Source organism: Artibeus jamaicensis, unplaced genomic scaffold (genome assembly GCF_021234435.1).
Source record: "Artibeus jamaicensis isolate MK-2021 breed Jamaican fruit bat unplaced genomic scaffold, CSHL_Jam_final contig_3176, whole genome shotgun sequence".
Classification (NCBI taxonomy): domain Eukaryota; kingdom Metazoa; phylum Chordata; class Mammalia; order Chiroptera; family Phyllostomidae; genus Artibeus; species Artibeus jamaicensis.
This window is the reverse complement of record NW_026521740.1, coordinates 5,532,699-5,546,873: the sequence shown is the minus strand read 5'-3', so window position 1 is coordinate 5,546,873 and position 14,175 is coordinate 5,532,699. Positions and strand designations below refer to the sequence as shown.

The following is a 14,175-nucleotide window of genomic DNA, read 5'->3' as shown; positions in this document are numbered from 1 at the left end:
CTGGTCTCAGAGAGGAGCAGGGGCAGGCGATCTATCAGAGCAGGAGGGAAGGACGGCCAGGACTGGTGAGCGTCCGTTATGGGAGGATGAAACGGGTCATTTCCGACTGTTCCCTGTCTCTGCAATGAACCCTGCAGCAAGGTCATCAAGTGAAAATGAGGAAGGATGAGAGTGGGTATTGGACATCTGAAGAGAGATGTGAAGAAGTCATCGTAAGAATGACAGTGGGCAAATGAGGGAACTGGACAAACGTCATCACTGGTGGGGGGGTTTGTTGTTGTCGGTGTGTGTGTGTGTGTGTGTGTGTGTATGTGTGTGTGTGTTTTAGATCTGCAGTCCTCAGTTTAAAGTGGGGCTGGCTCATGGTTATTTTCTGTGGTCCCATTCAGCTGCTCTGATGCAACCATAGGTTTGGTGCAAAGTTCCACTGTAGAGCTCATTCAACCAATACTGTGATTTTGCAGGAAAAGTGAGAGGAGAGGGTTAGAACAATTGGGTTGAGATACCTGTGAGAATACAGTTACATTGGCGGGTCATGGAAAAGTACACTGGGAATGAGAGAAATAAAGATGTGAGGAGAATGGTGGAAAGAAAAGTGATAGGGTGGATGGATGGGGGTCCCAGAGAATCATAGGAGTGAGGGTTCCAGGGAGAGGGAACTAGAGTCAGGGGTGGTGGTCAGAGAGCTTGAAATTGGAAGGGTGGAGATGATACGGTTATTGGTACTGTGAGTTATAAAGTATAATCATGAAAGTAGGGGACCAAGGTGGGATGGAGAGAAGAGCTTCAGAATTGTCAAATTGAAGAAGAAAGGATTTGTGCTCTTCAATAGGTTTTGAAAGACTCGGGGACGGTGGCTTGTGCAGGTGGAAAGACAGAGAGAGTGACTGGGTGTGCCGAAGAGGTGACCAGATGACCTGGACCGGAGGTGTGGGTGGTGCATGTGAGCGCAAACCCTGATGCCTGAGGAGTAAGAGGATCACGGGACACAGGGGCAGTGTGACTCCCCTGGAGTCTGGACAGGAAATTAGTTGCCTTCATCCAGAGCCTAAAAATCTCATTAGTGTGTTTTCCCTGGACGGAATGACAATGAGCTGGGCTGTCAGTCTGTCATCTCCTCGGAGCCCTCTCACCTCCGGATTCTCCCCAGCGCACCAACGCAGAAAAGCAAACCAGCAGTTCGATAGGTTTGAGACTATCCACAAATAGATAGTAGGACACGCGCTCATCTGAGAACTGCAAGAAATCAGAGCAACCACCGAACTTAATATCCATCTACGAATGCTGTGAATTCCCCACTTCTCATCGTAATACAACACTTACCATTTACAGAGAGCTGCCTGTGCTCCAGACTCCAAAATGAAGCCCTTTGCAGGTTTCGTGATATGGAGACAATCATACCGAGTGCATGTTGGCTGGGTCTGCAGGGCCTGCGTGGGACTGGCCCTCACACCAGAGAGTGAAAGCCCATCTTCATGAATAAAGAAGAAGGATATTCTTGTCCCAGAAATAACAAAGAGGAGGATCCTGGACCCCAGCCGAGCAGGGTACTCTGGGACAGTGGGTCCCTGGCAGGCATAGAAGCCATGGAGTGACTTCGGCAGAGAGCGGAAGTGTCTAGTGGGGACGTATTAAAGTCTTTTCCAGAGTGATATGTGAAATAAGCCCTCTCTCCCTTCTTTATATAATAGCTTCAGAAATATACCCATTGCATGCTAATGCACCAGTCTGGATTTTTGTTTTGGAGATGGAAGAGAATACTGAGCAAGACCAAAATTTCCCTAAATGGACAGCCAGCCACGTAGAAGTTACCTGTACATGGTCCCAACCCTTAACGACATGGTTCTCCTGATAGCCAGAATTATGGATGAAGAAACCAAAGCACAGGGAGGGTAAAATATTTTTCAACAGTCACAGAGCTTGCAAGTCATAAAGCTGAGATTTAAAAGTAGGTCTTTCTTTCTGCCAGACTCCAAGCCTGGGAGTCTCGATTGCTGTACTGTTATTGCCTCTTGGATTCTCAGTGCTTCAATATAATTTTGACTGATAGTATATGGTAAGTGTGTTAAATGAATTTAACTGTCACTATACTTTCAAAGCTTTTTATATTATTTTACCACAATATTTAAATAACCAGTTAAAATAGGAAAGAAAAATCTCTAGTAATACTGTGAAGAAATGGAACTTGTAATTTAATCAAATATGACAAGATTGCTAAAAAGGCCTGATAGAATATAGCAATGTTTAAACGACTGCTACCCCCAGTATTTTGCAACACTAAGCAGTTGACACTTCATTTCTTTGTTTCCGTTCAGCTCTAACATGCTGGTGATAGAGACAGTCATTTCAAATATTCACTGTCTAACTCTGTGAAGGGCCCTGGATTGGCCAGCCCCATGTGCATGCCTGAGAGAGTTTTCAAAGCAGAGTTGTCATTTGCTGTCATTTTTTCAGTCTGAGAATTTGGGGGAGGGTTGGCCCTGGAGATGACAGGAAAGGACTGACCTGGTGCCACACAAGGCGCCTTAGAGAGCCCGTGGCTTTGCCCCAGCACTGAGCACCAAGGGGACATCCGAGGTGTCTGGGAGAGGCCTCAGGCTCCACCGCCAGTTCAGCTGGCAATGCTGTGGCCAGTAAAACCAAGAATCCTGACCTCAGACCATGACGAAGCCTTCCTCTTAGGCCATATTAAAGGTGGTTAAGTTTGGGTTCCAACAAACTCTAAGAAAAAGTTGTCATTTTCTCACATCACTGAGATGTGACATCAAGTGGGTAGGTAGGTAGCGGGATGGGCACCAGGAAGTGATCGGGCTGTCAGAAGGGAAAGAGGTCAGTCTCTGGGTGGAAATGGGTCCTGCAGAGTGCGTGCAGCCAGGGAACTTGACCCAGATTTCATGGTTGGGGAAGGAGGTTAGACAAGGAGAAGGACATCCATGCGGTTCCGTCGGACTTGTAGGCATTAGTTAGATGAAGACATTAAGAATGAAGGGGAATGAACTCCAAGCAGAGGGAATAACATGGGAGGAAAGACCAGGAGTGAAAAGTGTGCTTTGTTTTAGGGACTGCACACACTTCAGTAGACACTTCACTGCAATCAAACACAGTGAATTTATTCGTGTGACTCTCCATTTATTTATAAATCAACACTTTCTTAATGTGAATTTATATGATAATAAACCACTACAATCCAATGGATCATACTTGTGGATAAGAGGTAGCAGGATTTTACTATTATCAGGATAAGAGATGAGCATAAAACCTTAAGGATTTACCTTAAAATATAATTTTTACAAGTTTAGAAATGCTTGATAAATTTGAAGGGATTTTTTACTAGCATGATTCAATCCACGATTTAAGTATAAGAAGAGAGAGAGAATAAGAGATCATATCATATTTACCTTGAATTCTGTTTTTTGAAAGTTAATGCAATATGAACTTGGCTTGTGGAAAATACATATATTCCTGAAATACATTATTTATAACAGGTTATTGTCATTATATGCAGAAGACTATTATTACATGGTAAATTTATTAGATTCAAGTATATGCTGTACAAGATAAAGACAAGTGAAAGTTAAAAAATAATAACTTACAGACAAGAAAAGTAGTTACCTGGGCCTGAGGGATGGGAAAAAGAGGGAGAGGTTGGTAAAAAGTTCAAACTTTTAAGTTTTAAGATAAATAAGGTTTGAAGATCTAATATGGAACATGACGACTATAGTTGATAACTCTGAATTGTATGATTGAAATTTTCTAAGACAGTAGAACTTAAATGTTCTCATTTTTAAAAAGTAAACATGTGATAGATACATTAATTAACTCGATGGGGGAGTCTTTCACAATATATGTATATCAATTCAAAACTATGTCAACTTTAAATATCATAAAATTTTATGTGTCAGCTATACCTTAATAAATCTGGGGAAAAATGACAATCGTATGGAATTAGTTGCCTAAAAGAGAAAAAGACAATCTCTGTTTCCACTTTGATTAACAGATAAATTTATGAAGGTAAGCTAGAACTGGCCTGAGCTTTTTTATATAAACAATCAACTCAGCCATTTTTCTTTTTAACAGTTTTGTTTGATATTATATCAATGCCAGGCTAATATTGGCTTACCTACTTTAAATAATAGTTAAAAATTAATAACTTATATAGCTGCTATGTTAAATGTATTCGCAAAAATATATACTCACTGAAAGCATACACAAAAGTCTTCGAAATCCAACCATATTTCTTTAGAAACAGTATTATTTATTGCTGTGAATTCCTCCTGTGATCTGTCCTGTGTTGCAGTGGTCATGCTGATCAGATCTCTTTCCAAACCCAGGCCTTCAAGTGGGAGGGTGGAGTCATTCAGTACGAAGTCCACGAGCTCTTCTGTGCGTGGCAGAAAGCGGCCATGTCAACACACCTGTGCTATTCGTATCAAGTTACTAGAGCATAGAAAATCACGGAGGGGGGCTCACATAGCAAGGTCGTTTTTGAGAAAATGTTTACCGAGATAATTATTTACATGCAGGCCTCACATTTGCATACAGAGATACATTTTCATAATCTCAAGATTATTTATGAGTCTTTATAAAATTCTCACTTGAATTTTGTAAATTTGTGCACACATTCTTTTTTAAAAAAAGATTTTATTTATTTACTTTTAGAGAGAGAAGAAGGGAAGGAGAAAGAAAGGGAAAGAAACATTAATGTGTGGTTACTTCTTGCACTCCCCGCACTGGGGACCTGGCCTGCAACCGAGGCGTGTGCCTTAGACTAGTAATCGAACCGGTAACCTTTTGCTTCACAGGCCTGAGCTCAATCCACTGAGCTACACCAGTCAGGGCTGTGCACCCTTTCTTTAGATATTGTAAGGTTACAACAGAAATTAGCTAGCTTATGTACTTAAAATCTGCTATAGATAAACATATTCATTGAGAGGAATGGCTCAGACAACGGAGTGAGAAATGAACACTTGAAAGATCTATTTCAATTAATATATTTCAGTAAGTGACTACTTAAATGCTTCCTCACAGTCCATGATTCCATAATCTTATTTCATGTTCATCAAGTAATGCCATAAAACTCTCACAGACTGCTTGTACCTGAATCTGCTACCCACCACTTTTTTGGGTCAGGAGATTTGGTCAAGTTGTCTTTCTTCAGGAACTAAAAACGGGTGATAGTTTTTGTGCTTTGATTACAGCATCCATGCATTAAAGCACACGGACTTCACTCATGGGACTAATCAGATTGCCTTTTATGTTGACCTTAAACTTGAATTGAACAAGTGAGATTAGCTGGTTTTTCTCTCCCAGAGCAGATTAGCCTCATTACATCAGAGGGGACCTGGGAGAGAGGCTGCTGGGAGCCAGGAGCAGAGCTCAAGGCTGCCAAGAAGCAGAGGCCCCTTTCTGCTTTGATGTCTGTGGAAACAAACAGTCATGGGAAGATTAGTAATTTACCTTTTCCTTGTGTAATTTGTGAAGCAACGTTGCCCTGTGAATTGAAAGGGGACACATAAAGAAACCGTTCATAAATTTAACAAAAACTTATAGTTCTAAAGCACCACAGTTTGTAAAAATTCATATAGTCTTTTAAACATTGAAGAAACAGATTTCTGAAAATACTAAAGCATACCATAGAACAGATCATTCGTTTTTAACCTTAAAATTAAAAAGATGTGAATTAAATAATGTATTGGGGATGTAATTTTGATATTAAAATACAGAATATCTGAGTGTATTAAATGATTGAATTTTATAAAAGTTAAATTCAAACAATAATATCTCTAAGTAGACATATAACTTTGTATGAATCACCTTTTAAAAATACAGTTTGAATATAATAAGTTATGTTTGGCAATTAATGGGTAGAACTTAAAATGACCATAATTAGAATGGTTTCAAATTATAAAAATAATTCCTCAAAATTTTAACAGGCCAGTTAAGTCAAATTCACACTTACAACTTTGTTTTCTCTAGAACACAATTAATATAAGTATAACAATTAAAATGGTATAAATGCGTACCTACTGATGATGGGTAGTATTAGCAATACTTTGGAGGATGTAAAGCAGGTGGAGGGGATAATATAGTAGAGATGACTGAATCCTAAGTGCTAGTGAAGAGGAAGCCCATGCAAACATTAAAACCCAGAAACAATGAGCAGGTGTCTGAGAAACAGAGACTGAGGTACAGCTTCAAAACCCAGGGCTGGGTTGGATGTCTATCTATGTAAGGGACACATAAACCCTGCTTCTCTTTAATGCATTTAGCATCGATCATTCTTCTGCCTAAACAGACGCTGGAAATTGCTGCGAGTGGAGAAATTGCATGAGAAAACTCCAGATCTGGGCTCACAGATGCCGTGGGAATCAGGAGAGTCTACAGTACAGAGAGGAAAGGAACTAAGGGAATGTCCACATGCTGAGCCTTGGGACTCTCTGCAACTTAGTGTTGCATGGGTTCCGTAACCCTGATGGAGACGTGTGTGCTAATTCCTGCAACTCCGTTCCACCCCACTAGGGAGATTGGAGGACCCGCAGCTGGAAAAAAACTGACCATAGTCCAGGAAAAGTTTCAGGGAATCTGACCTTTGAAGCTAATCCCATTCCCAAATGAAGCTCACTCATTCCCAATTATCCTGAATTAAAGCTACCAGTTCATGAGGTCTATAAATGTTATAAAGTTGCTTTCAACCAGTAGCTCTTTAATGTCATACATCTCTTAAATGTGTGCATACGACAATGTGTTACTAGACAACTGAAGAAATATATATATATAAACATATAGATATATATGAGGTCTGTCCAACAAGCATACAGCCATGTCATATGAAAAATAGAGACATTTATTGAAGAACATACATGGAACATTGTACACAGGACAATGACACCTCAGTCCCCTTCCAAGTAGGCATCTTGGGACCTCACACAGTTCTCCCAATCGCCATCAGCTACACTGTCATATTTTTGTGAATCTCACGCACAGTTCAAAAATGCTTCCCTTTCAAAGGTGATTTGAATTTTGGGAAAAGCCAGAAGTCGCAGGGTTCTAAATCTGGGCTGTACAGGGCGCTGAGTCTCCTGGGTGATTTGAGTTTTCACAAAAAAACTGCTGGAGACATAAAGTCTGAGTGGGCGCATTGTGGTGATGAGGCTTCCAATCACTAGTTGCCCACAGCTGCGGCAGTTTTCGTCCTGTTGCGTCTCTCAACCGACTGAGCTAGTACTTCTGATTAACTGTTGTCCTGGAGAGGCGCATTCGTGATGAGCAACACCTTCCCAATCAAGAAACATGGTTAATGTGGCCTTGATCTTGCTGTGACTTTGTTGTGCCTTCCGCGGGCGTGGAGAACCAGGTGATTTCCATTGGCATGACTGGGCCTTTGTTTCTGGATCCTAGCCGTATACCCACGATTCACCCCTGCTTATGACCTACTTGAGAAAACCTGGTTCATCGGTGGTGGTTTGAATCAGGCCATCAGCAATTACAGCACTGAGTTCCTTCCACTCTGGTAGCAAAAGCCATGGAATGAGTTTTGCCATGACATGTTTCATGCCAATATCCTGCATCAAAATCTCAGAGACAGTAGGTTTTGGAATCCCCAGATCAGCTTCTAGTTCTCACACTGTCAGTTGCTAATCTTTGTTGATTGCAGCTCATACACGTTCAACATTCTTAGGTGTTCACAAGCCTTCCAGAACATGGATCACCTTCAACGGATTCTTGACCATATTTGAGATGTTTATACCACACTTTTATTTGCACTGCACTCATTGCATTGTCCCTGAAAGCCTTCTGAATCATCCGAATGGTTTCCATGGAGGAATGTTCAAGCTTAACACAAACAGATTCATTGCTGTACCCACTGGGTCACTTTGAATGCAACAGCCACACAGCACACATGCTCCCTCAACAGTGTCTACTGCTCCCACTGACTAGCACAGTGAAGTTGTCATTGTTCATACATGCATGTTCCAGTCCACTCTCCTTGGCTGCCAGGTTACATCGATGTCCCACAAACTTTTGTTGTTATATTAACAATGGTTGGATTTTTTCTGAACAGACCTCATATATTTTTGCAAAATTACAAGTATATGGAGTTAATTAATACCGAACTCTGAATGGCAGGTAGGAAATACAACCCAAAAGAGAGACATACAGGGAACTTTTTGTAAAAGATGAGTATTCAGTTTTCTAATATAGGTGATGGACACATAAGAAATTTATTGTAATAATATTCTTTAGTTTGTTAAGATGCATGTCGTACATTGTTTTATGTATATTTCACATCTGAAGACAAATCTATTCTAATTAAGGATTGGGTCAGTAGGGAGAATACCATAGTTACCTGAGATGTAGTTCCTGTCACTTGACTTAGATCTGGCTGGCTGAAGTCTTCAGTTTCATCGTTTTCAGTAAGGGTAGATAAACCAGACACTGGGGGCACCCCTTTCTTAATAAGAGATGGTACAAAATGACTAATGGAAAACAAAAACAACCTTATGTTACCTTAATCTGTTTTTTATTTCTTATAGTGTTTATATATTCTAGGTAAATGTGTTCAAAGATAAAGTTATATTGTATGTATACAGGCTTCCTAAACTTTCTGATTTTTTTCTTTGCTTGTGTGGTGTAAAAAACTTAATTCACCTCAAGCTAACCTTCCTTGATTTACCTTAAACTGCCACTAGAGGGTAGCAGAACCACATTTATGAGGCTTCCATTCAGCCCAAGGAAGCCAGGAGCCAGAATGGGCACAGCTGGCACAGGTTGCTAGAGTGGCTGCTGCAGCCAAAGGGAGTAGTGGGAGCAGTTGCTTTTGGGGGCTTGCCAAGAAAACACCTGCTTTTGTGTTGGCTTGAGAACTGTGACTCCACAGCAAAGCGAGAGAGGGGCCATTTCTTTCACGTAGGACGAAATGTCAATCACATATCTTTGTCTTTGGCTCTGACAGGTAAAACAATATGCTAGCAAATTCATAATGGTATCATGCAGTGAATAGATTACTTAAATTCACTGAAGTGTTAAAGTCACTGGGCCGGGGCTATAGAGAAGTTAATCCACCTTAAATCAAGTAATAAAACTGAAAGAAGACACGTGAAAATCAAGGAAATAGACCAAACTGGGGAGTTCAGGTTATAAAACCAAGCATTTGTGGTCCCCACTGACATTGAGGTTCTAGAAGTCCGGGGTGGGGGGCATTTTAAATCATGAGAAAATTTGTCCTGGTGGTTTTCGCTTTCAGTTCTTACAAGTACCAACTTCTGTCTGATCAACCTGTGACCACAATCAGCTGAGAGAAAATAAACAGGGCTCTGAAACGGTAAGATCATCACCTGACTGGGTAACGTTAATTATCTAATTAATTAGAAAAACTAGGAATCACTAACATTGTAATGTTATGTTTAGGGAAATTTTGTGTAGATGGGCTATAACATATGAAAGAATTTAGCATGTTATGTAATCCAGCAAGTTGGGCTTTAAAATATATAACTTAATGTTTAAGTTTTTAGTTTATGATTCAATTAAAACTTAAGAATATTTTGGTTTGTAAAGACTAATAATATGCATTAAAAATTAAGGTCCCACACATACATGATTTTGGTTAATTGAGCTCTTAATGTGATTTAACACATGGAGAGATTTTGTTTGCTAAAAATATTGGCATTTAAATTACTTAAGAAGTGAAACACAGTGGTAAGGCTGTAAGTGCAATCAAATATGTTAAAATTCGGCTAACTGAATTTACCCAAAACTGTCATAGAAATGGTTAGATTTGTATAGGAAATGAGATGTACTGTAAATTAAGATGAGGGTTTGAGGAAAACTAGATTTACAAATTTGTAGCAGCAACAAATTTCAAAAACCAAAGTAGAGCAGTACACGGTCTCTGCTGCTTGCGAAGCTGCCCCCTCCCCCACCCCACCCCCACCCCTAGGCCTGACGTCTGCGCCTGTGCGCATCCGCTAGTGCCGCCTGTTCGCCCGTGTCCTCTCCTCGCCCAGTTCTCAGTGTCCCGTCACTGACGCAGGGAAGTAACAGGCCCCTTACAGGTGACAGAGAAAGGACATCACTAATAATTTCAACCGTAGTAGAGTCCATTAAAAGGTAAATTAACTAGCTCTAATGTCAAGAGGCTTTAAAGGGAGATCATACAATGAGACCTCTGGTATAAATTTTGACTGATTTTCTTCATCAGCTTATGTGCTTATCATGGGTTTTAATACATCCAAAAGAAGGCCAAAACCATACCTGATGGTCATTATAAGTGTGAGCTATAATGCAAGCCGTTCAATAATTTTAGTAAAGTTTTATTAAAGTCCAAAATACATTCAGCCCTGGCTGGTGTGGCTCAGTGGATTGAGCACTGGCCTGACAAACAAAGGGTCGCCAGTTCCATTCCCCGTCAGGGCACATGCCTGGGTTGTGGGCCAGGTCCCCAGTGGGGGGCACATGAGAGGCAACCACACACTGATGTTTCTCTTCCTCTCTTTCTCCCTCCCCTCCCCTCTGTAAAAATAAATAAATAAAATATTTTAAATAAATAAATAAAATACATTAAAAAAGTACACAAAACATAAATGTACATCTTGCCAGAAAATCACAAAGTAGAGTAAACATGGCCATATCACCATTATTCACGTCAGGGGATGTGAATGTGACCTGTGCCCCCCAAACGCTGCCAGGTGCTCCCGATCAGGGCCGACACTCCCACCACCGTGACCTCCAACGCCATACACTGCCTTTCAGTTTTCTTTTCATAATGTGTATCGGTAGGGTACTTACAAACAAGCTGCGTACTTTTTGTATCCGACTTCTTTGGTCTAATTTTGTGTGCGTGTAACATCATGCATGTTGATTTTTGTAGCAGTATTTCTTTAACTTGAGAGTAATGTATACTATTGCATTATATTTGTCATTGGTTTACTGGGATGTATCTAGATGTGGGGGGCAGGGTGGTGTTTAAAAGTATATTTACATTGTTTGAGATTTTTTGAAAACTTCCTGAATCTTGCCTTGATTTTTTTGTACTTTTGATTATCCACATACACACACACGTATATTATATAATTATTTCCTAATCTCTCTATTCTTTATTCCTGAGATCCACTTGGAAGTGAAGTATATTGGCATTTTTCAACTTGTCCCATATGTCTTTTACTCCTTCCTTCCTTTCTTTCTTTACTTCTTTATTTCTTTCTCTTTTCCTTCTTTCCTTCCTTTACTTCTATCCTTCCTTTTCTTCCTTCCCTTCCCTTCCCTTCCCTTCCTCCTTTCCTCCTTTCCTCCTTCCCTCCCTCCCTTTCTCTCTGTCTCTTTTTTGTTTATTTGTGCTTTTGTTTTGGTCTCCATGCTTCAGTCTGGATATTATCTTTGGACCTATTTTCTATTTTTTCAATTCTTTTTTTTGCTTTATCTAATTTATGATGAAAAATACTTATGTGTTCCTAATTTCAGTTATTGTATTCCTTGTTTCTAGAATTCTTATTTGATTTTTAAAACCATTTTACATACTATTAGCTATTTTAATATTTTTACAACTTTATTAAGGGATACCGGAAGTACTATTAATTACACAAATTCAAGTGTAAATCTGATCCTCTTTGACCTAGTTACATATCTAGGTATTTGTTATCCATTGCTGCATAAAGATGATCATTATTGTAGTGATAGTCATCATTCGTGCCACTTGTATCACCCACTCTGCCTTTTTATTATTGCTACTTGTGGACGCCTGGGGAATTCTCTGAACTGTTAAAAACTTTAGGCCCCGGAGTACATACAGTCTTTCTTTCTATTCCGATCGTCACATTCAGATTTTAGTGAATGTGGATGCCTCCTTAACCTCCTTTCTCCCGCCTCCTCCTCTTTCTTCACTGTCTTTGTTTATATTCAGTTCTTTTCTTTTTCTTTTTAAGAATACCAGACTTCGTGTCTCTGGCTTTTATAACAATCATTTGATCTTGGGATTTAATTACCAGGTAATAACGCAAAACATTCATCCGTGCTAATGTTTATGTAAAACAGAAATGTTCTTGTGCTAAAGCAGGAAGCAAAGCTGATAGGTTCAGTATTTATCTTAACGTATTCAATACTGTGAAATAGACCTTAAGATGTTGTTTTTCTATTATCACTGCATTAGCACAAGAAGCTTTCATACATTCATCACTAAATCATAAATTTCTATTTATAAAATAAAGTTCATTGAAATGTTTTAACTGCCATATTAGGATACTTAAATTTAATTGGCTTTTTTTAGTAGAACAGGGAAATTCCAGCTAGTTATATAATAAAAATGAGTTGGATTTTCTTGTGTTAATTTAAAAATAGAAATATAGATGAAGTTATAAAAGTTAAAATATAATAATAGTGTCACAATAAAACACTACAATTATAGGCAACTTACTAATTCACTTCTTTTAATGTTTAAAAAGACTTTCTGCAATAATGAAAATATTATTTTAGAATATTTGATTACTGAGAACTTAATATGTGGCTGATGCAGCTAAAGAATTTATTTCTAAAATTTTATTAATATCAATGATCTGAAATTTACATAGTCACGTGTTAGTGGCTACTATATTGTATAGAATATAGTAAAAAATATGAATAACTTAGATGCCTCAAAATATTTTAATTTTTTTTAGCATTTACTGAGCACATGTTATATCCTAGGTACTATTTAAATGTCACAGTGTTACACTATAAATGTAAAGCCTGTATATAATCCTTAAGGTCCTTATTCTAATTATATATAAGCCATTAACTAATTTGAAGAATGTAGTGATGTTTCTTATTGGCCCCAAAATTTAGGAGCAAATTTAGAGGAGACAGTTTTCAACCCTCTCCCTCCCTCTAAAAAGTTCTGCCTTTACTGAGACCTTAAGATCATTTTTGAGGCATAAGCCTGCCATCTTCTCAGGTTGCCGGCACCTGAAATAAAGCCACTTTCCTTCTCAGACACACACAATTGATTAGAAGCAGATCCCATTGAGGATTAATAAAGAAATAAAGGGAACTCTGAAAGCAAAACTAAAACTACAACTAAACCAGTCAAGCAAACCCACTCCAGAAAAGGCCAGGAGTCTGGGGCCATTGATTATTAAGTTTAGTTTCTTGAAGTCCCTTTGACATAAGGAAATAGCAGAGCAATAATGTCCAGTAAGATTCATCTAGGAAATAAGGAAACATTTAAGTATGCTCTACTTAGGAAGAAAAATATTGTTAATATATTGATAACATATACAAGTAGTTGACATACACAACTTTTTACCAGATCAATGACAGCAATGATGATACACTCAATGTCATTCATTGATATATTACATTGCATCATCAGTTAGGACTGTTTCTGCCCCAAGCAGCAGAAAGTGGAATTCATTTCAGAGCTAATAGACATAGAATTGGCTTTGTGACTGCAAAGTCTAACAGGAATGGAAAATAATTTACACACTATTTATTACCTAACTAGAAACCTAAGAGGTACGTGATTGTCGTGAAATATTTGAAGCTGTGATATGTAGAAAGAATGCAAAACCGAGCCTTATTATCTTAACAGCCTCACAGGTTATTCCTTTTAGGGTAAGAACTGCATTCACCTGGAAAACTTCTTGATGGAACGTGTTACTTGCGAGGTCAAGGAGTGAGGGAGGGGTAGGGAGAGAAGTGCTTTCAGGACACAGCCGGTGAGGAGGCAGCACAAAACCCAAACCAACCTGCTCTGCGAGGTGAGGACAGAGCAGCCTGAAGAAAAGAGGGGTGAGAGTATCCAGCAGGCGAGAAGCTGGGAGACTGACCAATGGTGGCCAGTGGGAATTCCCAGTGGTGGAGTGGCCAAATGATTTCAAAGCAGAAGTATCTAGTCCTCACTTTTAATTAACTGGGTTACTAAAATATGACCAAAATATAACACCTCCCTCAACCTATCCATACTTTCCATAAAACCATTAAAAAAGTCTATTGTATACAGAAATATTTTGGGTATTTTTCTTGTTGTTTTGGTTTTGCTTGCTCCATTGGTTCGGGGGAATAGGAAATAGAGAGGAATAAAGGCAAAATGGGTTCTGGGTCCAGTGGGTAAGGAACAGAGAGGGGAGTAGAGCCATGGTGGGTGGAATGCAGACGAGGCGGCAGGAGAAGGGGGACATCACAACCAGAGGGGCACAATGGGTCCAG

At 39.3% G+C, this 14,175-nt stretch overlaps 1 protein-coding gene across 1 annotated transcript in view; it reads right to left on the bottom strand.

Moving 5' to 3' along the window:
• Window positions 1–14,175, bottom strand: part of ADGB (androglobin) — a 126,318-nt gene that overhangs the window by 52,423 nt on the left and 59,720 nt on the right. The window contains exons 13-17 of the mRNA XM_037144980.2: window positions 8,348–8,477; window positions 5,454–5,491; window positions 4,198–4,383; window positions 3,399–3,462; window positions 1,134–1,236 (exon numbers count right to left, since the gene is read on the bottom strand). Coding sequence (XP_037000875.2) covers window positions 1,134–1,236; window positions 3,399–3,462; window positions 4,198–4,383; window positions 5,454–5,491; window positions 8,348–8,477 — 521 coding nt within the window. The remainder of the gene's footprint in view (window positions 1–1,133; window positions 1,237–3,398; window positions 3,463–4,197; window positions 4,384–5,453; window positions 5,492–8,347; window positions 8,478–14,175) is intronic.